This window comes from Bidens hawaiensis, unplaced genomic scaffold (assembly GCF_021521415.1).
Source record: "Bidens hawaiensis isolate Kalapana, Puna unplaced genomic scaffold, B.hawaiensis_p1.1 tig00014658_1, whole genome shotgun sequence".
NCBI lineage: Eukaryota > Viridiplantae > Streptophyta > Magnoliopsida > Asterales > Asteraceae > Bidens > Bidens hawaiensis.
Genome location: NW_027492282.1, coordinates 209,893 through 233,025, shown reverse-complemented (window position 1 = coordinate 233,025; position 23,133 = coordinate 209,893). Strand labels below are relative to the sequence as shown.

The 23,133-nt window shown below is 34.0% G+C and overlaps 2 protein-coding genes and 1 pseudogene across 5 annotated transcripts; all 3 read left to right on the top strand.

Annotated features, from left to right (window-relative positions):
* The first annotated feature begins 6,832 nt into the window (after positions 1 to 6,832).
* Positions 6,833 to 8,448, top strand: LOC143547176 (putative serine/threonine-protein kinase PBL26; annotated as a pseudogene). Its single transcript, XR_013137728.1, has 4 exons — positions 6,833 to 7,054; positions 7,174 to 7,363; positions 7,622 to 8,013; positions 8,078 to 8,448. The product of XR_013137728.1 is annotated as a putative serine/threonine-protein kinase PBL26 (transcript).
* Positions 8,449 to 10,421: 1,973 nt separating this feature from the next.
* Positions 10,422 to 15,643, top strand: LOC143547197 (E3 ubiquitin-protein ligase PRT1-like). Of its 3 annotated transcripts, none has more exons than XM_077038680.1 (8): positions 10,422 to 10,552; positions 10,800 to 10,827; positions 10,913 to 11,092; positions 11,711 to 11,920; positions 12,367 to 12,570; positions 13,486 to 13,598; positions 14,830 to 15,220; positions 15,563 to 15,643. In XM_077038680.1, the coding sequence occupies exons 1-7, from the start codon at positions 10,493 to 10,495 to the stop codon at positions 15,058 to 15,060; spliced, it is 1,026 nt and encodes a 341-aa protein (XP_076894795.1). In that variant the 5' UTR covers positions 10,422 to 10,492; the 3' UTR covers positions 15,061 to 15,220; positions 15,563 to 15,643. The 3 variants fall into 3 exon arrangements, with proteins under 3 accessions (XP_076894795.1, XP_076894794.1, XP_076894796.1); XM_077038679.1 differs by having other exon boundaries at positions 13,483 to 13,598; XM_077038681.1 differs by having other exon boundaries at positions 10,495 to 10,519; positions 10,799 to 10,827; positions 13,483 to 13,598.
* A 1,393-nt stretch (positions 15,644 to 17,036) lies between these two features.
* LOC143547217 (large ribosomal subunit protein uL13w) lies at positions 17,037 to 19,988 on the top strand. The gene is made up of 4 exons (XM_077038699.1): positions 17,037 to 17,364; positions 18,133 to 18,249; positions 18,341 to 18,428; positions 19,671 to 19,988. Exons 1-4 carry the CDS (start codon positions 17,093 to 17,095, stop codon positions 19,812 to 19,814), a joined length of 621 nt encoding a protein of 206 aa, XP_076894814.1. The 5' UTR covers positions 17,037 to 17,092; the 3' UTR covers positions 19,815 to 19,988.
* The last annotated feature ends 3,145 nt before the right edge of the window (positions 19,989 to 23,133 follow it).

The following is a 23,133-nucleotide window of genomic DNA, read 5'->3' as shown; positions in this document are numbered from 1 at the left end:
GTTTCCAAAAGCTTGCCTCATTTTTTTGACATTTTGGTTCTTAATAGAGGTAGGCATTTGTTCATTGATTAATATCGCTTACCTACTTCAAAACAATTAAATCTTTAATTATTTTCTTAATTTACATTCAACTATTCAATTTGATTTAATTTGAAATCACTAAATATATAAGTAGATGCACACCTCCACCTGGCCACCTCACATAGAAACGTATGAAAAGAAACAATTAGATAAAGACGAAGATGAAGACGATGTAGTTTGGTTATAATAAATAAAAAGTGTCACTTACTATACATTTTTTCCTGTAAATAAAAGAACCAATTCCAGTGATAAAGATAAAGATAAAGATAAAGATAAAGATGTTGTATTTGATAAAAACAAGAAGGTGAATTCAAGACAAACCGCTAAAACAATCATATATGTATATACCACAATAACACCATTTCCGAAAAGCTTGCTTTTTATTGTATCCTTACAACGTACCACCACCATCACCATTTCTTGAAACTCTTACATGGGTTTATCAATACGTTTGATCATCGCTCCAAAGTACGGTTACCTGTTTGAAATAGGAATTGGTCCACTTGGAACTTCATGTGCACCGGCTTCTAATGACCTTGAAGACTTTGAATGCGGTTGATGATGTGATCTTTTAGGATGAAGTTCCATAGTGGTTGTTGATGATTCGACATGGGAATAAGAAGTGACTCGAAGGGATGCGCGTGCCACGGAAGTAGAGGATTGAAGCAAGAAGATGAAGATCAAAAGTGTAATACAAAAAAGTGAAGAACATGGATTAGAACTTGAGAATTGGGATGATGATCTCAATTTAGCCATGTAGTAGTTGATTGTTTATAGGAATAGTAATAATAATAATTATTATTATAAAGAATAAAACCACCCCCAAAGACAACAAGAGATCAATATCCATTAACCAATTGCATGTACCCAATCACTTAATCTTCAACACCACCCCAAGGAGATAGAGAGAGATGTGGATGGAAAAGGAAGTTTTGAAATTGAATACAAATTTGATGAGAAACAAATAAGTATTAGTAATTAAAGCATTTAAAGGGAAGTACACAGGAAAGGAAATAAAGCTAGCTAGGTGGTGGTTGGAGTAATTTACTTGGCTATCCCTACTATATTTTCTAAAGGACTACTTCCATCTTCATGCAAACTTTATAGAATAATTTATATTTTTTTTGAATAGCAGTTTTTTCAAATAAAATCCTTTTAATTTTACACTTTTAAGGATTTAAACTCATCACCAGGTTACAGACCTATGTATTATATGGGGTGATAATAAAAAGACGATTCATGAATCTATAAAGGTTTCCTTTAACACGATACAATTTATATTACACAAGTTAAATAATATAATAAGGGTGTGTTTGGGATTGCTTATTTAAGTGAAAAGGGACTTTTGATTAAAAGGACTTATAAACTTATGAAATTTTGAAAAGAAGTTTTTAAAAAGATGTTTGGATTAGCTTATGTGTTGGGAAAAACCAAAATGACTAAAAAGGACACTCTTTTTTAAAAAGAGTGTAATGGGGTTTAAGGGTGAGGGGTGTAATAGGTAAATCAAACTCATTAAGTTAATAAGTTACATATTCCTAACTTTTCAAAACCCTTTTATTTTGCCTTCATCATAAGTTAAAATCCATAAGGCCTTATGGTTTGCCAAACATCTTATACACCTTATTAACTTTTCAAAAAGTTTATAAGTTATAAGTTGGTGAAAATAAGGAATCCCAAACACCCCCTAAATGTTCAATGTGTAAAAATGTTTTATATATGAACAAACTAATTTTCTTTTCAAATATATAAAAAGCTTTATAGAAATCATTATCATATAATAGCATATAATAGGAGAGACGTGAAAAATTATAAAAAAGAAATTATTAATAAGACATCGACATATGTAGGAAAAAGAATGACTATATATGTACATAGAGCGTGACACGTGACAAAAGAAAGTTATGCTTTTTTAATTATTTGTTAGAGCATCCATAACAATGTACTCACACAAACTGTCACATCAAATTTCAATTTTTTCTCAAATATCTCACTTTATTTTTCTTAAAAATCTCACTTTATTTGAAAACCACATTAAAAAAATTAATAAATGTGTATATATGTGTGTGAGAGAGAGAATGGACCTCACTTAAGGGGTGTTTGGGATTTCTTACATCTACCTACTTACGACTTATAACTTATTAAAAAGTTAAAAAAGTATTTGGGTTTAGTTACTATGTGAGAGGAAAATTTTCATTAGTTAGAAAGTTGTGACTTTTTCATAAGTCATAAGACCATGTGTAGTGGAGGGGCTACAAATTGGGACGAATTGCGACATGTGGCGCCTAGTCAGCAAAAGATAGAAATTTGTTTTTGGGGTTTAATGGTGTAGGGCTACAAATAGTAATATAATATATATATACACACACACACTAGGGTATAGCCCATGTTACACACGGGTGAAAAAAATGTCAACAAACATAATAAATTTAAACAACAAATTCAAGCAACACAAAACTTCTTCAAACTTTCAGACCAAAACGTTAACCATTTACATTGTCTAGATATTAAAAGTTAAAAGTTACTATAAGTTATTACATCGAACAACCAAAAAACATCAATAAAAGATAAACATGTTCTTCATATTAAACCACCGTCAACTTCTTCAAACATTCTACCAAAAGAAACTCATTTTGTTTCACCACCTGAAAATATAATAAAACAATAGCATCCAAATTAAATATACCATAATAACATATTTAATAATGAGTAACATTTGAACATTAATAGAGCTTTAAATATAATTTAAATTTCAAATTATAGTAAACATGTCAACTAATAACGGATTAAGTTAATGTACATATATATTTTTAGAAAATTCTAGAATAAATTATATTTGGAATATCAATATTATACTTTAATATGTATTTTAAATATCAATATTATACTTTAATATGTATTTTAAATATCAATATTATAATACAGTTAATTTAGTAAATTTATAATTTAGTAAATATTAATAAAAAAGTAGTAAATTTATAATTAAATTGTTGGAATATTAAAGATAATATTATATATGAAACAAATAATTTACAAACAAATTTATTAAACATTCAAAACAATTGTATTATTAGATCGAAGTTTCTGACTTTTGATAAAACTGAATCAAAATTGGCCGGAAAAAAAAAATCAAAAATTGGACGAAAATTATGTTTGTTAATATTTAGTAAAGAAAACAATAACAAATTAGACGGAAAAAAAAATCAGAAATTGGACGGAAATTCACTTCTTAATATTTAGTAAACAAAACAGTTAGAAATTGGACAAAAAATTTAAGAATTGGACAAAGAAAACAACAAAATCTGGACGGAAAAATTTAAAAATTGGACGGAAATTCACTTCTTAATATTCACTAAACAAAACAATAACAAATTGGCCGAAAAATCTCAGAAAACATAAAATATGCTTATAACAAAGTGGCCGGAATATATTCATCGGATATTATAATAAATAACTAACCCTACGTGCAAGAATGGATTGTTAATTACCTTTAATATATTCATCGGAGAATCGATCTATTATAATCATCATTAATTGACCAAAAAAAACCTTATAACATCTCCTTTGAGGAAAGATCAATTGAACGGAATCGAATCGATTGGAGACATCAATAACCTTGGAAGTGAAGAAAATCATAGTAGAAGGGAATCTATTTGTTGGTAAATACTGTAGACGTCCGATGTTGGATATGAGCGACGGAATTAGGGTTCGTATCTTCATGAGGAGGTTAGAGAGAAAAATGAGTGGTGGAATTGGTTGTGGATTATGAAAAATGGACCGAGTATGGTTTTCTGTGGGCAAGGCGGGTTATTACGGGTCATGGGCTATAAATATTGAAAAATGGGTCCGTGTCTTCCACATATTTAATATTGATTTATTTTAATGGTTAAAATAATAAAATAGGAAATATTCTACATGACATCTAGTTAGCATATTATGTGGAGAGCCTAGAATGGTGCGATGTATACAATTGTATTGCTTTAATAGTATTTAAAGATATATTAATAATATATATATATGTATATATAACACACACACTAGTAATATATAATAATAATAAATTCCATCTCCTTCCGGCGCCCGCCCCTGCACCATTTCGCCCCAATTTCGCCAAGGGGCGGTGTTCCCCCACGATTTCGCCCAAAATCGTCCTCAAATATCGCCCATTACACTTAGCCTAAGGAGATAAAAAAATAAAGAATCCCAAACATCCCTTCAGTCCTCTGCAGGTTTATAGAGACGAATTCGTTTTTATAGACTTTACTCTACAACAAAAAGGTTTGTGTCCTTCAAGTTTGCTCATTACCACCTAGATCCAGACCTAAAAAACCGTATCATGTTATGAAAGCTCTTATATATTTATTCTGTATATACAGTTTTGGAATTCTTGAGTGAAGGATAGGGTTATATTTGTCCCATTAGAAAAGTTAAAATAATAATAAAATAAAAATAATAAAAGCTGAATATGCACCAAAATGGGCGACGACCTGAAAAGAAAAAAAGGAAAAAGAGAAGAGCATATAAAGAAAGAAACGAGTGACACCAGAGAGTGTTTGAAGAGGCCTAGGTCTTCCCAAGGAATCTCTCTTTTTGACTTTCAATTTACTTCCCTTGTTATTTTACGATCACTGTATTGCCTAATAAGTTAATTAACTAAAGAAAAAAAAAACCACTAATGTTTATATCACCGTTATTAAAAAATTGAAACAAGTCCTCATAAAGCAAACTTGATTATGTCTTGTCTACGAATATGTTTTTAACAATAAATTAACAGAGGATAAGATAAATCCTTGAGAAATTGCCAAAATTATAATTAAGACTGTTTTTCTTCATCGATAACTACTTTAATCCACAAATGTTCCTATTGAAAAAACGTATATACGAAAACATAAAATCCTTAACTTATAGAGTCAAGTTAAATAGTTTTACACATGACCATAGTAGGTCATAACAAGTCATTTTTTATGTTATAATCAACTACACTATATCTCTTTCTTATACATATACTACATTACACTTATACCCTATAAGTAAGTTATCTTCCAAACATTTACAAGCAATGAATTAAAAACCGGTATTTTACTAGTATTGGAATGAGCTAAAAAATGGTACAACCGGTTGAATCGGGTTATACCGGAAGGTTCAACTGGTTGAATAATTTGCCTTATAATTTCCTATAAATGTAACTTCAATCCAAAATACCCCAAAAGTAAATGATTTCATAACAAAAAATAATTGAAAAGTTAATCTATATTAAAAAAATAATGCAAAAGCACTCAATTTTTAGAAAAATATTTATAAAGTTTACATGTTTAAATGTTAATTGTTGGGTTAAAAGTAATTTTGAAAAATATGGGTCGCAAATATCAACAATGTCTCGGACATAAAACCGGTTTGCCGGCAAACACCGGTATTTTAGACTAAAACCGCCGGTACGATGTTCTAGCAAACCGGTCAAAAATACCAGACTCAAAATACCGGCATGTTGTGTGAAATCCGATTTAAACGATTCAACCGGCCGTTTTGAACCGTTTTTTAAAACACTATTTACAAGTTAACACTATAAAATGTTAAGTTAACTAAACTAAAAGAAACATGTGCTTATGAAGATGTATGCATGTGGAGTCACTACTATAATGATGTGGGCTCAAGTTTTAAAGATAGGGTCTTGATATTTTTGGAGGCTCAAGATCGCGTTTCCAGAAATACTGCACAAAAATTGGCATAACTTTGGCTACGAGCCTCCGTTTTAAACGTGTTATCCCGTTTATTTTCCGAAATAAGTCTTCTAAATAGACTTTTTGGCCACTTTTATGTTTCTTGTCTAGCTTTTGGGTTTCTTTTGGGATGTTGTTTGGCATGTGGTTAGCCAATTTTGGATGCTTTATTAATATGTTGAGTTACCTTGTGACCGATCATTGATCAATTTTTAATAAAAACGAATTTACTTTTTTCTGCCTTTTGGAGTCGAATTTGGGGGGTTAGGAAATGATCAACACGGGTATTCAAAGAATCAACGTGAAAATATGGATTGAAATTTCAAGAACACTAATTCCAACAAACTTGCTAACAAAATGTTGCCATATTTCGGAAATTCTTCCATAGATCATGTCCAACACGTTGATGTATCTTTTCAGTTTTACCCATGTATATAAATTACATGTGTTACCCAATATGTTTTAACTCGTCCATTTTACCACCAATTTTTGTTATATAGAATTTAAACTTATTCCTAACATTTGGGATCTTCTCTCTACCCCCATCTTTCTTCATCTCATTTATCTATCTAATAATTTAAAGATTTGGTTATCCTCAATTGTCCTTCTAAACAGATTTACAAACTTTTTTAATTGATTTGAACAATTTGATATCAAAATTTGCATGTTTTTTTGAGATTTGAAGATACATTGTTTTGTCTTCATGTATTAAAATTCTGTTTTGATTGAAAACATGAATTGTTTTTCATGTTTTTCGCCAAAAGAGAAGAAAACATCATCAAGACATGCAAGTCGAAAAGGGATAAGCCCGATCGTACCAAAGTCACCGTCTAATGGATCTCCTCGGCCAGGTTAGTATCGATTGGTGAACGCCTTTTTTATTCATCGGATCATAACCTAATTAATATAGGTAAAAAATTAATTTATAATAATTATTATTATTATTTTTTTTTGCCAACAAAGCAAATTTATTCCAATTACAAGATTAATGGATCTTCAAGGTCACATAATTGATTAAATTCACTTATTTTTTTATAGAAAATATACAATCAGAAGGGAATATTCATAATGATACTTCACCTAAGAGAATAACTAACGAAGCTGCCATAAAAGCATCCGCGGAGAACAATATTGCAGCTCAAGCTTTCACATTCCGGGAATTAGCTATCGTTACAAAGAATTTCCGACAGGATTCCCTTATCGGTGAAGGTGGATTTGGGCGAGTTTACAAGGGAAAACTAGCCAACACCGACCAGGTGAATCACAATCAACTTAAATACACATGAAAATAAAAATATAACACGATAAATAAGTTGTTACGCCTATCTTTAAATCTTTTATAACAAGATAACATGAATGAATTGTTTTAATTCAGTTTGTGGCTGTGAAGCAACTGGATCGCAACGGGTTGCAAGGAAACCGTGAATTCCTAGTCGAGGTTATGATGTTGAGCCTTCTTCATCATCCGAATTTGGTGAGTCTTGTAGGATATTGTGCTGACGGCGATCAAAGACTTCTTGTGTATGAATATATGTCTGCAGGCTCATTGGAAGATCATCTTCTAGGTAATTATATCCACTAAGAACATTAATCGTAGAAAACATTAAACATATGTCTACATGCCATTATTCGTGTTCGTTTGGTTTGTTTACAAATGTCTAGACATTTATAAACTCTTGATCAAGATTTAACCTATAGTTTGTATATTTCAATAATATCAACATAGCTAGAAAGTCTTATGAAATGGTAAAATATATTCTTTTAAAACTTTGATTTACTTTTACATTTGGTTATCATGATGGATTTTAAATTCACATTTGTAGATCTTCCAAGAGGAAAAGCCCCAATACCTTGGTCCACGAGGATGAAGATTGCATTAGACGCCGCAAAAGGTTTAGAATATTTGCACGATAAGGCTAACCCTCCCGTTATTTATCGTGACTTGAAATCTTCCAACATCCTACTTGACCAAGATTTCAATGCCAAGCTCTCGGATTTTGGGTTAGCCAAGCTTGGACCTGAAGGGGACAAATCACATGTGTCATCGCGAGTAATGGGCACGTATGGATATTGTGCGCCTGAGTACCAAAGAATTGGTGAACTGACAGTAAAATCTGATGTTTACAGCTTTGGAGTAGTATTATTGGAGCTCATCGCCGGAAGGAGAGCCATCGATACAAGGAGGAGAAATAAAGACCAAAATCTAGTTTCTTGGGTAGTTACTAATTTACATTTGTTCCGTTTATTTGATGATAAACTTATTCTTGAGCAATGAGCAGGCATATCCAACTTTCAAGTATCCTCATAGATTCACCGAGTTAGCCGATCCACTACTAAAAGGAGACTACCCCGACAAAGGTTTGAATCAAGCAATCGCGGTGGCAGCCATGTGTCTAAACGTTGATGCATCCGCTCGACCATTGATCAAAGACGTGGTAACAGCTCTTACTTTTCTTGGAGATGGAATAGACGACACAATAGAATTAATTGATACTCCAACTGAACCAACCGAACCATCGCCGTCTCAATCTTTTTCTTGTACGAATAAGGCGAATAAGGCATCGGCTAGTGATCGAGAAAGAGCGGTCGCAGAGGCCAAGGAATGGGTACGAGCGCAAGGACTAGTTCCATGTCGAAATCAATGCGTTAAATAGAATGTTATATGAAAGACAACGATCGATATAAGCTGCTTGATTTAATGCTTTGACACAATTTTGTATATGTAAAATAATCGAGAGAATAGTTAAAATATGGAAGTAGTTAAATTTCCATCCACGTTATATTTACTAACTAGCAGGGTGTCCGCGCTATGCAGCGGCACAAGCACGCAACTCAACGTTGAACACATAGTCTGTGTCGGTATATACGTCACCTGATGACGGTGCACACGTAGCCTAAAATTGGACGCGTAACTCGTGCAAAGCCAGTTGCGTGTAATCGAAGATTTAACAGTGTAACCGGACGGGAATGCGCGTTACCGACATTAAAACATGCTTAACCAATATACATTAATTTGAAATATACGTTAATATGAAATATACAATAATTTGAAATAAATTATTTATTTAAACCAACCCGTTTTGGCCTCAAACCTGTTCCGACTCGACAGCGTTCTGAGTCTTCTGACTTGGCCCCTTTCTACTTGAACTGAACCACAACCATTTTTTTCGTATCGACTCATTCCGACCATATTGTACTTTTACAAATGACCCGAACTCGTCCGACTCGACCTATTACCCGGTTCTAAACGGTAAGCGCATAACATGCTAATTTTTTAAAACTAAAACTATAGCAATATTATACCCAAATTAAAGAGAATAAAATGCTCGTTTTTATGATATAATTTTTTTTGAAAAAATATTAACGTGTGAAAAAGTTATGGCCGTTAAAAATATCATGGGGTAGTTAGTTTTGAATTAGGGGGCACATTGTGTTGTATAATCCTTGTGAGTAAAGATTTAATTACCCCTAATTTCTAAATTTTTGATGCATTATGTGTTGTATATAAAGCAATGAGTTTGGTACCTCTTAAAATTTAAGAGGTCCCTAATTCATGATTTATATATAGTGTAGATAATTTCATTATCATTACACCGTTTCTAAAAGTTATTACATGCTACCTTACAATAATACCCAGATACGACCCAACCATTTTGGAAGCCTAAAGCGAATAAAAAATTCGAGGCCTTTACCGGAAGCTAGAGAGACGAAATGACAAAATTTACAATTTCTAATTTTCAAATTACCAAGCTTTTCCGTGTTTTGGTATATGAAATTACAAATTTTCAATTTTGTTTTAATAAAAGAGTTTGATTTATGTATAATATAATCAAAAAGAAGATATAAATATTAATTTAAAAGCATCCGACTTTCTAGTGAAAATGAACAACTGCAAAATGGATAGAAAATAAGAAACACCTAGAATAGGAGCTTAGAAGAATCGAACATGAGTAATGAAAAAGGTTTTATGAAGTGGAACACATGCAACTTAACCACCAAGCCAACATCTACAACTGCTATAAATATTAACTGCATGTTTTTAATATGTATTTCAGTATATATGCAAGTATTTAAACGTTTTAAACAGAGGCCTTATTTTCTCCGGGTCCTCAAGCCCCAACTTTAGCTGACAATACTGTAGGGCCACCACTGATAATTCCTTGTACCTAAGTTTTTTCTTAAAAAAAAGGAGAGACTAAAATAACCCTTGAGTTAACAGGAAAATGAGATGGTATTATTAATCAGTATTGAAATTTGATTACAAGTTTTAAACTATTTAACTATAATAGCACTTTTTAAGAGACTATACGGACAAAAATAGGGATGAGCAAATGATACCAGGTATTAGTACTGAAACGAACATTTTGATACCTGTACGAATTTTTGTATTATGTACCCGTGCTAAAACAGTATTGTAATGGTACCGAACTAGACATTTTCGATACTGATACAAAGCTTTTATGGAAATCATGATCAGGACGGTCGGTACTGGTATATATTGGAAAATCACAATTTACTTAAAAATTCAAGAAAAGAAAGAAAAAAAAAAACCATATTCATAGGCCCAGCCCACTAAGAAAACAATGAGATTAGATAGACGTCGTGACTCGTGTGTTCTGACATTCAATTCATCCTTCTATAAATTTATTTCTTTGAAGTAAAATTAGAAATCAAAATCAAAAGTATCCTCCGGCATGGAAGAAGGCAATGCATCGGAGCAGGTTTCTGATCATTTTATTTGCGCCGTTTGCTTATATGTAATCTCTCCCTAATTCATATTAATATTAGGGCTTTCAATCCAATGCTTTCTTTCTACTTAATCCCTTAATATGATATTTATGTATGCTTCAAACATAGATTGTACCTATATCAGTAGATTTGGTGCCCTAATTTGAACATGAGGATTGGTAACTATATCATCAACTGAGCTAACAGTTTGATGATTGCATAATTGATAATAATAATATTGATGAACTAAGTCTCTTTGTTTCTTGTTGCAGAGACCTTCTATACAAACCCGTTGTTTTAGGTATGAAATGCTAGCTTCAGTTCTTGATTTATCTTTATTAATTACAAGTAGCATTGTTCTTAGTTTTGTTTTATTTTTTTTCCAGTTTGTGGACATGTAACATGCTTCTGGTGCTGCCACCGATCCATGGATATGAGGGGTCAATCTCATTGTCCATTGTGTAGGCATCCGTATCGGCATTTTCCCGCCACCTGTCAAATGCTAGACGTTTTTATTAAGAAGTTGTATCCAATTTCCTATGGTAGAAGGAAAAAACAGGCACTTGGTAAACTTTTTATTTTTAACTACTAATTTATGCATTACGAATAGACTAGATTGGCAAGTAGGTCTGTAAACGAATCGAACATTCAGTGAACCGTACGGTGGGAAGTTTGTTTATCTAATAAGCGAACAAACATGAACACATGTCTCATTTGTTCATTTATTTGCGTTCATTTATGTTCGTTTGTTAATATATTCATGTAAATTGTCTAGGCCCATGACAATTTAGTCTAGTTCTAATAACTTTATAGGCCCAACAAATTGTTGTTCACATTTACTTTTAATTAGTTTTAACTCAATTGTGTCCATTCATCTATGTTTAGTCATGTTTATTCGTTTACGTTCGTGAACTAGTTTGTTTACACAGTTAATGAACGAACATAAACGAACACGCACAAGTTCAATTTTTTAAACAAACGAACACGAACAAGAAAACTTTTCCCGTTTTAATGTTCGTGTTGTTAATCGTTTGTTCAGTTAAACTTAAACTAACGAACATGGACATGCTTCATTCATGTTTGTTTACAAGCGTACTAGTTACAAGGTACTCAAATTAATCGTTTCTAGTGATTTTCATGGAATTAGACAATTAGTTTTTAAATTCTTTGTTTACATGCTATAGACGACAAACAACAAAGCTCGTCAGGGTTTGCTCTGGATGAAGAACTTGACCATTTAAGCATTGCAGACAATTTAAGCTCTTTTACTGAAGAAAATAAGTTAAATGATGGGAATTCGAGTGGAAATTGTAAGCAGGTTACAGTTACTGATGTGCTCTGTTCTGCTTGTAAGCAACTGCTATTCGGGCCCGTTGTTCTTAACTGTGGGCATGGTATGGTTATTGTCATTCTGTTATGTATAGTTATATCTTTTTTAGGGATGTTTGATGTTTTCTTATTCATAAGAACGAATTACACTTTTCGCTCATAAATAATGAGATAACTGAAATCATCCTTTATGTTCACACAATTACACTTTGTTATATTTTACGTCCTCTCCACTTTAAATCTGTCTGTTAAATCTAGCCATTTGTACTGCATATGAGGGTATTTTGGTCAGTTTACCAACTTACTTAAAAATATATTTTTTTTTCAAATAAAAAAAATATGCCCATCTACTCTCTTTCTACATCTCTCTTTTCCTTCTTCAACCAAATACCATTTTTATGCCATTTTTGAGGAAGAAATAGAGGGATAAAAAAGGACGAAAAGTGTAGGTTGTGCTATTCTAATTTGTTAGGATATCATTATTTACATTTTTTTTTAAATTACTGTTTAGTTTACTGTGAGGCATGCATCACCATACCAGAAGACGGTGTGATTAAATGTCAAACCTGTCAGTGTCGGCATCCAAGCGGTTTTCCAAAAGTTTGTAAGGAGCTTGATTATGTATTAGAGGAACAATTTTCTTCAGAATATGCACTAAGGAAAAACAGTACACAGCCCTCACAGGAGCAGATTCAAAATAGAAATATGTTCAAAGGTGAGTTTTCATAGTTTCAATGTTACTCAATTAGTTGCATTTTTTAAAGGCTAATTGCGTAAAAAGGTAACAAGCTGTGGTCAAAATTATGTTTTGGGCTCAAGCTGTACCAAAAACCGAAAATTGGCTTTTAGATTTTCGGAAACCTTTTTTTGTTTGTTTACCACTTGGGGATTATATTTTTGTTCCCGAAAAAATTGGCCCAATATAATGAATCTGGGCCTATTTTTTTTGCTAGTTAGTGATTAATTGATTATTTTACATGTGGGATGAATTATATGACTCATACTATTTATTAATTTCTTATGAATTACTTAGCATTTAAAAAATGAAACTTCATACTTCGGTTTGGTTTTTTCGGTTTTAGTTACAGGCAAAACCGAATCTGAACCGAAAATTCTGTTTTTACGTAAACAAAAAACCACACCGTCAGTTTTTGTTTGGTCTCGGATTTTTTGGTTCGGCTCTCTCGGTTACGGATCGGTTGCCATCGTTTTGTTGCACAGAAAAAAACCTTTAAAGTTGGAAAAACAAAACTTCGAGAACGTTTTGTAAAGGTGAATGATGAATGTCTGAATGTTGTAATTAGAATAGAGGGGAGATAAGTAATATATACAAATGAGAAGCAGAAACCCTAGACCAACTTATCTTGGGCCAATTGGGCTAAATAGTATTAAAATATTTAAAAAACAATAATTAACGTTTTCAGAGTTTTCAATTTAAGTTGAATCCCACAAGTTACCGCCTTACCGGGGAATATGGCGTGTCAAGGACTCTGACTTTGTGGACATTTTTATATGGTATCTGGAAACCAGTTTAATTGAATTTTTTGAAAGTTAGAAAAGTTAGTACCTTTAATTTCTATTATTTGAACTTTCAAGTACTGATGCAAAATGACAAATATATAATCAGAAGCTAATGAAGAAGAAGGTTCCAAGTTTCCATATCCACCCGGAGAGAACTTTCTTCAATGGTGGACTGTTTATGGTTCCAAATTTCATCCTGGGGTTGGGTGTGATATTTGTGGGGTAAGTTTCTTTCCTTTTTATGCTTTAATGCCATCTTTCTCAATTAAGGCTGTAAATGAACAATATGTTGAGCGAACCGTTTGTGAACCATTCAATGAGAAGTTCATTTATGTTCGTTTGTTTAATAAATGAACGAACACGTACAAGGAATTATGTCCGATTAACCAAATGATCGAATATGAACAGTGGTTGCGTTCGTTCGTTTACATTTGTTTATGTTTTTAAGGTTCATTCGTTTATGTATGTTACGGTTCATTCGTTTATGTTCGTTCACATTTATGTGTTTATGTTTGATCATTAAAAGGTTTTTTTTATATTTTATACATTTTAGTTTTTTATCCTAACATTTTAACTTTTTATATATATTTTTTTAATTTTTATTGATTTATCACATTAATTTTAATACTATGTTTAGGATTATTATGTTGAAGTATGTTTAGTCGTTTAGATAACCATGTCAGGTGCTAAATTTTTATATATTTTGGTTGATTATGTCTAATACTTGAGTTTATGAGTGTTGATTTTAAATTTTCTAATTAACATATATTCGTTTGTGCTCGTTTACGAAATCAACCAATGAAAACGAACAGAACCATTTCCTTAGTGAACGGACATGAACAGGATGTTTCGTTCGGTTATCTGTTCTTGAACCGACCGTTTGTCAGATAAATTGAACGAACGAAAATGTGCAAGGTCCTGTTCAGTTTGGTTTCTATACAGCCCCATCTTAAGAAAATGTTATGAAAATGTTATTGTAGTAACAAGTGAGGTTTCTTAAGATATGTAGTATGAGTTTTTGTCTTCTTAGGAAAGTTTATGTGGATCATTGGATGGTTGTATGTAGAGGTGGCAATATGGGTGGTTAAGTTGGGTTGGTTTGGCAGCTTGGCATGCCAAATTTTTTTTTTGTATATTTTTCTAATTAAGTTATAAACTTAATTCCTTAGTGATAGATAAAAATATGGTGTTAGTATAATAACATTAAGAATTAAAACAATTTATGAGATAGTATGCGCTAAGAATAGACTTTGGGCAGATTTCAGCCTGGTCAACCACGATCCTTGAATTCAACTAATATTACAAAGTATGGTTATTGACATTACCAATTGTTTTGTATAATTGTATTCACTTATAATTTACAAATTTAACTTCTTACAACTTAAACAGCATTGGAAATCCAATCTTGTCTGAAGCAAACTATTACTTAAAATGCTAATTTATTTTTGGACAGATGTGTCCGATAATTGGAGATAGATATCATTGTAAAGATTGCAAGGAAAAAAACAGTTATGATCTTTGTGGAGATTGTTATACGACGGGTGCGAAGGTTGTTCCCGGCAGGTTTAATCAGAAGCACACTGAACAACACCAATTTGAGTTGGTTAAAGCGGTCATAAATCATGATGTTATATACAGATTGTTAAGTGGACAGTTGGCAGTTGTTTCTGCTGCTTGCTCGTAATCAAGCTCCAGAATCTGCATCTTCTCCTCTTGATGGTGACATAGTTGGTGGTGCTGTTTTTGGTGATGGTGATGGCGGCGGTGGTGGTGTTGGTGGCAGCGGTGGTGGTGATGATGGCGGCGGCGGTGATGGCAGTGGTGGCGCTGTGTGATACTGATAGGTAAATATGCTGAACATTTTAGTATGTGACTGTTTGGTCTATTTATTTAAGAATGGTTTAATTTTATAATTTTGTAAATCCTTTTTGGAAAATATATTATTTATGTAACCTTCATGTAGTTTATGTAATCAATTTTAAACATTACCAACGGTAACTATTTGCGGGTCAACCTGCGCCTGTTTTTACATGTCCTGAAAGTTGTTCGTTTTGACCCGACTCGTCCATTTTTACAGTTACTACTTTTACTTTAACTGTTACCATTACCTCTTACAGATGAGTTTATACTATTCTCTCAATTATTTAGCATCTGGCTTATTTTTTATTTATTTTTTTTCTCTATAGAATGGAGAGCATTAAACCCAATCATGTGCTGGAATTGGGCCCAAAACTAGGTGAAACTTAAGGAAGGCAATTGGTTTACTTAAATCTGATAATTGCTTAGTGAGTAGTTATACAAAATGATATTTTGTATGTTCAGTTCAACCACTGAGAATCCACAAATCTCCATGATTGATAATGTTTTGGGTAAATTGGCAATACCTTGGGTTTAAGAACTTGTAAAAATGAGAACCGGTGAAATGCAATTAAAAGTCACTTGTATCAGGTATGACCTGAAATGCGAAATAATCATTGTTTATAATTTTGTCCGTTGATGATTTGAAAGTTAATGCTCATTTCATAATTCTCACATGATTAAGTTTGATTCTCTTGCTGGGGAAATCTTCATGGTCAATGGGTCAAAAAAATGAGAGAAGTTTACTCAAAAACTAATCATATGTGTTAAAACGTGGATAAACAAGTCTTAACAGTTTCAACAGGCGTGTTAAGTGTTGGTTAACGCCTTAACGGTGTGTATTGACTCTAAACGATGGGTTTTATGTCAGTAAAAGGCGTGCTGACTTCAGTTAGCTTAGTGAACTGAAATAGAAAGTCAAGGAACTCCATGATCCTTCGGGTAAAGCTGGGTTTACTTGAACTAAGTAGGATAGTTCGTGAATACAATATATGGTTTGATTATGAGATTATGATACATGTATATGGATTTTGAGCCATGTCAAAGGTAATGCTATTAAGCAATACTCACTAGTAGAGGGCAACATTAGAAGCGATAAACAATCGTTAAAATGACTACACGTTGTTCAAACCACAAAAACAATTCCATTGTTAGGAGCATTGAAAAAGAAAGTGGAAGGAGAAATTGATCTTGATTCTTGAGAGGTAAAATTTAAACTTCTACTTAAATGAATATAAAATAGACTAACATAAAAGTCATGTGAATCGAATTAACCCTAAAAATAGACGGCCATCTATTTAATCAACTGTCATTATCACCCTTCATTAAATTAGATAACTAGTTTTGAGACTCCTCAGCTTTAATTACAATATTCAGTTTATTATGTACTTACCACAAAAGTTTCACATATATACTTTTTGACCCTTCAACTTTTGTTCATTAGACTTTTACCACAATAGTTTCACTTATATACTTTTTGGCTTTTCAACTTTAGTTTCACGAATTTACTCTTGGCCCGATTAACTTTGCTAATGAAACTTTTGTCCTTTTCAACTTACATGTTTAATTCTTGACCTCTCTGCTTTGGTGATGCAACTTTTACCGTAACGAATCAAGCCTATACCAATTACCAACCGACCAGCTTTCAAAAATGTAACGATTTTAACTCGTGCGTTATCGAACTTCATCCGTAGACATCAAATAATATTAATATTCGGAGTTTTGGACAAATGTAAAAATTGCCATTTGGGCTATGAACCCAGGCCCATGACGAAAACCCTAACCCTCTTTTACCTTTTATACATCATCTTCTTCATTTCTTCAAACTTTCAGAGCCGCAGGAAACAAATCAATCAACAATGGTGTCTGGATCAGGAATCTGCGCGAAGGAGGTGGTGGTGGACGCCCGCCACCACATGCTCGGCCGATTATCCTCTATCTTAGCTAAGGAGCTACTCAACGGCCAGCGTGTCACCGTCGTCCGGTGCGAAGAGATCTGCCTCTCCGGCGGACTTGTTCGTCAGAAAATGAAGTACCTCCGGTTTCTTCGCAAACGAATGAACACCAAGCCGTCTCATGGTCCCATTCATTTCCGTGCGCCGTCTAAGATCCTTTGGCGTACTATCCGAGGGTAAACCCTAGTTTTAATAATACTCGTTCAGTTTAGTTAGAACTGTTATGTAGCTATAGTGATTTTATATGCGTGATTATAAATGTTAAAGTGCTCTATATATAAATTCTGCATGATATTAAAATTACCGATATCTCTCTGCGATAACTGATATCTCAATTATTGGTCCTTGAGCTATGCCTGATATTTTTTTGCATTAACTGTTTAGGCTTTGCATTGGATCATACATAACTTAGAGGTGGATATTTTGTGTTGCTTAGTATTGATCAATGCTATATTGTTTTAGTGCTGTAAAATTCCGGATTGATCGTTGCTTATTGGTACTCTATCAATGCACTTTCATCTAGTCGCACCATAAAATTGGTCTTTTGGCTTTAACTTTTTAAACCGAGTTTTGGTCTTTTGTCTGATCCAATATGATCAGACAAAAGACTTGTTCTAGATTTAAGCCACATAAGATGTCAAATGTGGGTTTGATGCGTATATAGTTTGAAAATTTACATGTAAACATTCTATTTCGATTAAACCTGGTTATTTTTTGTTAATTGCTTATGTTTATTCGTCTGTCTGTCTAGGGCCTAGTGATTTTTGAATCATATGCAGCATAATTATTAGTTACATGATTGTTTTGTATTGGTCACACGTCACACTAAAGTTACATGATTAATTTGTCATGTTACACTTGCATATTTATCTGTGTTAAATGTTATGAAATCATTTAAACTTTACTAGACTAATTTTGATTTTGACTGTATGTTTGGATTATAGCATGATCCCACACAAGACCAAACGTGGGGCTGCTGCACTTGCTAGGTTGAAGGTTTATGAAGGAGTTCCAACACCTTACAACCGAAAGAAGAGAATGGTTATCCCTGATGCCCTCAAGTGAGTTATTTTGTTTTGTTGAATTTTTGTGTGCGTGCGCGTGCGTGTACGTGTGTGACATATGAACTTACAGGTTTTAATATGATTTTAGGGTATTGAGGCTAACTGCTGGACATAAGTACTGTTTGCTTGGTCGCCTCTCATCTGAAGTTGGATGGAATCATTATGAAACCATCAAGGTAAATACTCTCATCATGAATATCATTTTTATTGTTTTTTGGAATGTTCAATGTTCTATATTGTTCATGTGCATAATGACACTTTTTGTTATTGTTGATCACCATCAAATCTCTAATCAAATAATGTTGTGGACGTTTTAATCTTATACATCAAGTCATTTCATTTTTTGGAAAAAAGATCATTATTTTATTGATTGACCATTTTATTTATAAATTTGGGTTTTTTTATCAACGTTCATGTTAAAACAATTTGTTTTCTGTATAGCCTTGTAATCATATCAAATTATCATCTTGCCGAGTAGCTGTGAGGGGTGTTCAAAAGAATCCAAATCCGAATCCATATCCGAATTATCCGAAAATCCGTATCCGAACTATCCGAAACTTTGGATATCCGACGGATATCCGAAAATTCGGATTCGGATAGCAATTCTGAGATTTTTCGGATAGTTCGGATATCCGAAATATCCGATATATAAAATTTAATATAAAAAATGTTTTTTATTTTATTTTATAAAACTAATAAGAGAAACCCTAACTGACTATGACTAGTTCTAAACATGAGCCGCTGGTATCAAATCTACATCTCTATGCTCTCTCTCTCTCTCTGTGAATCCAGTCTCCATGAGATACCATCGCCGGATCTGATCTACCATCATTGGATCTACCCTTGACGGCCTCCCTGCTATAATATGTGGTTACACATACTCACACTCTAACATGTTAACTGGGTCATTCTGGGCTCTCAAAATTGAAGGAAGTAAAGAACAGTTGATTTGGGTAAGGGTAAATGGGTAACAGTGGTTCTAAAATTGATTTTGGGTTTTAGTCGATTGAATAATTTTGCTAACAAACTAGCATTTTTGTTGGAACATGTATTAGTCTCTTTTAGGCTTTAACAGATGTGTCTGCAATGTTTAAGCTTGAAACAATGAGGGTGAACTTTGGGAAAAGATCTATTTCTTAATTGCTATTTATGATTTCGGATATCCGTTTCACTATCCGAACGGATATCCGAAATTTCGGATACGGATTCGGATAGTGAAATTCACTATCCGAAACTTTCGGATATCCAAAGTTTGGATATCCGGTTTTGAACACCCCTAGCTGTGACCATAAGGGTTGTAAACCTGTCAAGCTGTGCCTGATGTCACGTTTAGCGTTTCATAAATAATTTTTATGATGACCTAAAAGTACAGAATATATAAGTTAGCATTGTATGATTATTGTTTTAATTACTTACAGGAGCTCGAGAAAAAGAGGAAAGAGAAAGCCCAAATCGTGTACGAACGAAAGAAACAACTTAACAAACTACGAGCCAAAGCCGAGAAAACTGCAGAGGAAAAACTTGGAGCCCAACTTGAAATCCTTGCGCCTGTCACCTACTGAAGTTTTAAAAGTTAGTTTCTTGCTTCAAAATTTATTTTCCATCAGGTCGAAAACGAATTATTACTTTTGCAATACATTGTTAGTTTGGTTTGAATTTTGTTATGAGAAGATTAATGTTCTAGCTTGTTTTGAGCTTTTTATGATTTTTAACATCGTATGATCAATATTTGCTTGTTTTAGACTTCCATAACCGGGTAAGGTACAAGGGTTTGAAGAGAAAGTGATTAGGTTTATTCAGTTTTAGTTCCGATTGAGTTTTAAGCAGTTTAGGCATAGTAATTGTGTTATTATTGGTTTCAACTCATAGGGTACGGAATTGATTAAAACCGGCTCGTAGTGTTGGATATGGAAGAATCATTTGCACAAAAAAACCCAACACACAAAAAAAAACTAGAAACTGGGTAATAAAATAAGTTTCTTAATCTCCTGTTTTATACTCGGCGTCAGCTGCCGGCTATATTGGATTTGTACCTAATGATTTGGAATCGGTTTCAACAGATTATACTGAACCTATTCAGACCTAAAAAACATGATCTCTTTTTTTAAAAAAACTCCCGGTTATGACCTTGTTGACTGGATTTAGAGCGGGCTATGGTCCGATATCCTATCTGTGCACAACTAATCGTTTTTATTTTTTTTGCGCCTCTAATTTAGAAGATGCTTTTTGAGGTTGTGTCTTGAGATAATTATATTTTTCAAATTTAAATACACGATAATAAATATTTATGAAAATTGTAATGAAAGTTAATATCTTGTGCATCGGACACATGATGCATGTGTGCTCCCACCCTATGTTACTCAAGTTCTAAATATGTTGAAGGTGTGCAACGTATATCAACAAAATTGTGTCACCCGTCACATTGTGCAAATTTATTAAATTGTGTAAAGTTATAAGTAAGCAACCTTTTAGGCTTATGCAAATTTAGAATGTATTTGGTTGATATCTGTGTATTATGCAAGTGTGGCAATGGATTTGTATTATTGTATATCATTTCAATGATTAATCAGGGGGGCTAACATTACGTGCAACCCACTCCTTTGTCTTGCCAAATTGAGTGCATTTTGGACTTTCAAGTGATAATATAAAGTAAAAACCAGTCGACATGGTTACCTTTCACACTAATCCCGCATATTATTCCTCCTAATGTAGCATGATTGTCTCATACAATTTACAAAGTTTCATTACTAAAACAAATTTTCTTCGATGATAAACGGATGATTGTTAGTGAGGTAGTTAACCCATCCGAACCCATGCAACTCGTGCTCATGTGATGATATGTTCATAACGCTAAGTTTACATATTGATTTCAACTTACAAGTTAGATGTACAACATATCATATGTATGTGCTACATAGTTACACATCATCACGGATATTGAATATAATGATAAGGTTAACTAAGTGGAAGAGTTAGTTGCGATTCTTGATAGAAAAACTAAACTTTAATTGAAAAAAGAAAAGTAACATCTAGATGAGGTTTAAACACGAATTCGGAACCAGTGGAGGAAAAGAAACGAGCTACCTTTCCTTGCTTGTCAAGTTGTCGACAACGATGTTAAGCTTAAATTCTTCTAAAGTGGGGGAATAGTGATTCGTAAATATTTTTTTTTGGATTAAGAATTATCAAATTAATAACTAAAAGTATGCTTTTAGATCACAATATTGAAAAATTTCAAGGGACCTGTTAATGTCTTGCTAACTAACAAGATCAGGCATATCACAACATGCGTTTGACATGTGGCCATAAAAATATTATGGTATGAAGTAAATGGAAGCTATATTTGGACTTATGACCTTTTCTATAGAAAAAATAATGTGTTTATTAGTGCATCACCCATGACCCATTGATGGTTCTAAACAACATATCCCCATACCTAAGGCTGAGGGGTGTGGAGCGCGAAAAAGGGCGCGTGAGCCCATCCGCTCGCGCCCCGGGGCGCGAGCACCACACCACCGAGGCGCGAGAGGGGCGCGAGAGGGGCGCGAGCGCGGAAATCCAGGCAGGCGCAAGAGGGCTAGCGGCTAGGATAACGCGTGAAGTGGCCTGGGAATGCGTAAATAGAGCCGTTGGGCTCTTTGTTTATTAAAAAAAAAATTTTTTTTTTCTCTATAAAACCAATATCACATACCACCCAAAACCAATATCACATACCAATATCACATACCACACCCAAAACCCAAAATCACCAAATCTTCCAAACATTTTTTTAAAAACATGGCTGGAAATTGGTACCCAAACCTAGTTTCAGATTACAGTTACGACGATTTATGGTCGGCACCGGACCAACCGATGTTTTATTCGGGGTCGCAACAATCATCCGGCTTTCAACCATCCAACATACAACCGTCTCCTAACCGTCTCCTAATTTGTCGGCTTGTATACTAATCTGTTCAACAGGAACGCCGGTCGTATGAGACCAAGTGGCAGTGACGATTTTTAGTACTTTAATTTTTTTTTTAGATATTAATGTGTTTTTTTAATTAATGTGTGTTTTTTTAAATAATTTATGAGTTTTTTTAATAATACGTTTTTTTAATACATTTATAAAAAAATAAAAAAAAAACCGCTCGCGCCCCCTCTCGCGCCCCTCCACACCAGGGCCCGGGGCGCGAGCACCACAACCAACACCCATCTTATCAAGTTTCTCTCTCTGCCACACGTCACAATATTATTGGCTGAAGCCCCCACTCGCGCCCCCTCTCGCGCCCCCCACACCCCTCAGCCGCCCCTCTCGCGCCTCGGTGGTGTGGTGCTCGCGCCCCGGGGCGCGAGCGGCTGTCCTCTCGCGCCCCCTCTCGCGCCCCCCACACCCCTCAGCCTAAGGCTGAGGGGTGTGGAGCGCGAGAAAGGGCGCGAGAGGACAGCCGCTCGCGCCCCGGGGCGCGAGCACCACACCACCGAGGCGCGAGAGGGGCGCGAGCGCGGAAAAAGAGGCAGGCGCAAGAGGGGTAGCGGCTGGGGGTAGCGTGAAGGAGGCTTGGGAAGCGTGAATAGAGCCGTTGGCTCATATTAATGTGTATTAAAAAAAAAAAAAAATTTTTCCTCTATATATATTCCTCTATATATCACATATATATTCCTCTATATAAACCAATACATACCACACCCAAAACCATTCTCACATACCACACCCAAAACCAATATCACATACCAAAATCACCCTATCTTCGAAACCTTTTTTTAAAAACATGGCTGGAAATTGGTACCCAAACCTAGATTCAGATTACAGTTACGACGATTTATGGTCGGCACCGGACCAAGCGATGTTTTATTCGGGGTCGCAACAATCATCCGGCTTTCAACCATCCAACATACAAC

What these genes read in the sequence shown, in the direction of transcription:
- LOC143547197 (XM_077038679.1), top strand. Translation starts at nt 10,493, where the DNA reads ATGGAAGAAGGCAATGCATCGGAGCAGGTTTCTGATCATTTTATTTGC. An exon ending in AAGGAAAAAACAGGCACTTG is followed by an intron (nt 11,093 to 11,710) that starts GTAAACTTTTTA and finishes TACATGCTATAG; the next exon opens with ACGACAAACAACAAAGCTCG. An exon ending in TGTTCTTAACTGTGGGCATG is followed by an intron (nt 11,921 to 12,366) that starts GTATGGTTATTG and finishes ATTACTGTTTAG; the next exon opens with TTTACTGTGAGGCATGCATC.
- LOC143547217 (XM_077038699.1), top strand. Translation starts at nt 17,093, where the DNA reads ATGGTGTCTGGATCAGGAATCTGCGCGAAGGAGGTGGTGGTGGACGCC. An exon ending in CTTTGGCGTACTATCCGAGG is followed by an intron (nt 17,365 to 18,132) that starts GTAAACCCTAGT and finishes TTTGGATTATAG; the next exon opens with CATGATCCCACACAAGACCA. An exon ending in ATCATTATGAAACCATCAAG is followed by an intron (nt 18,429 to 19,670) that starts GTAAATACTCTC and finishes AATTACTTACAG; the next exon opens with GAGCTCGAGAAAAAGAGGAA.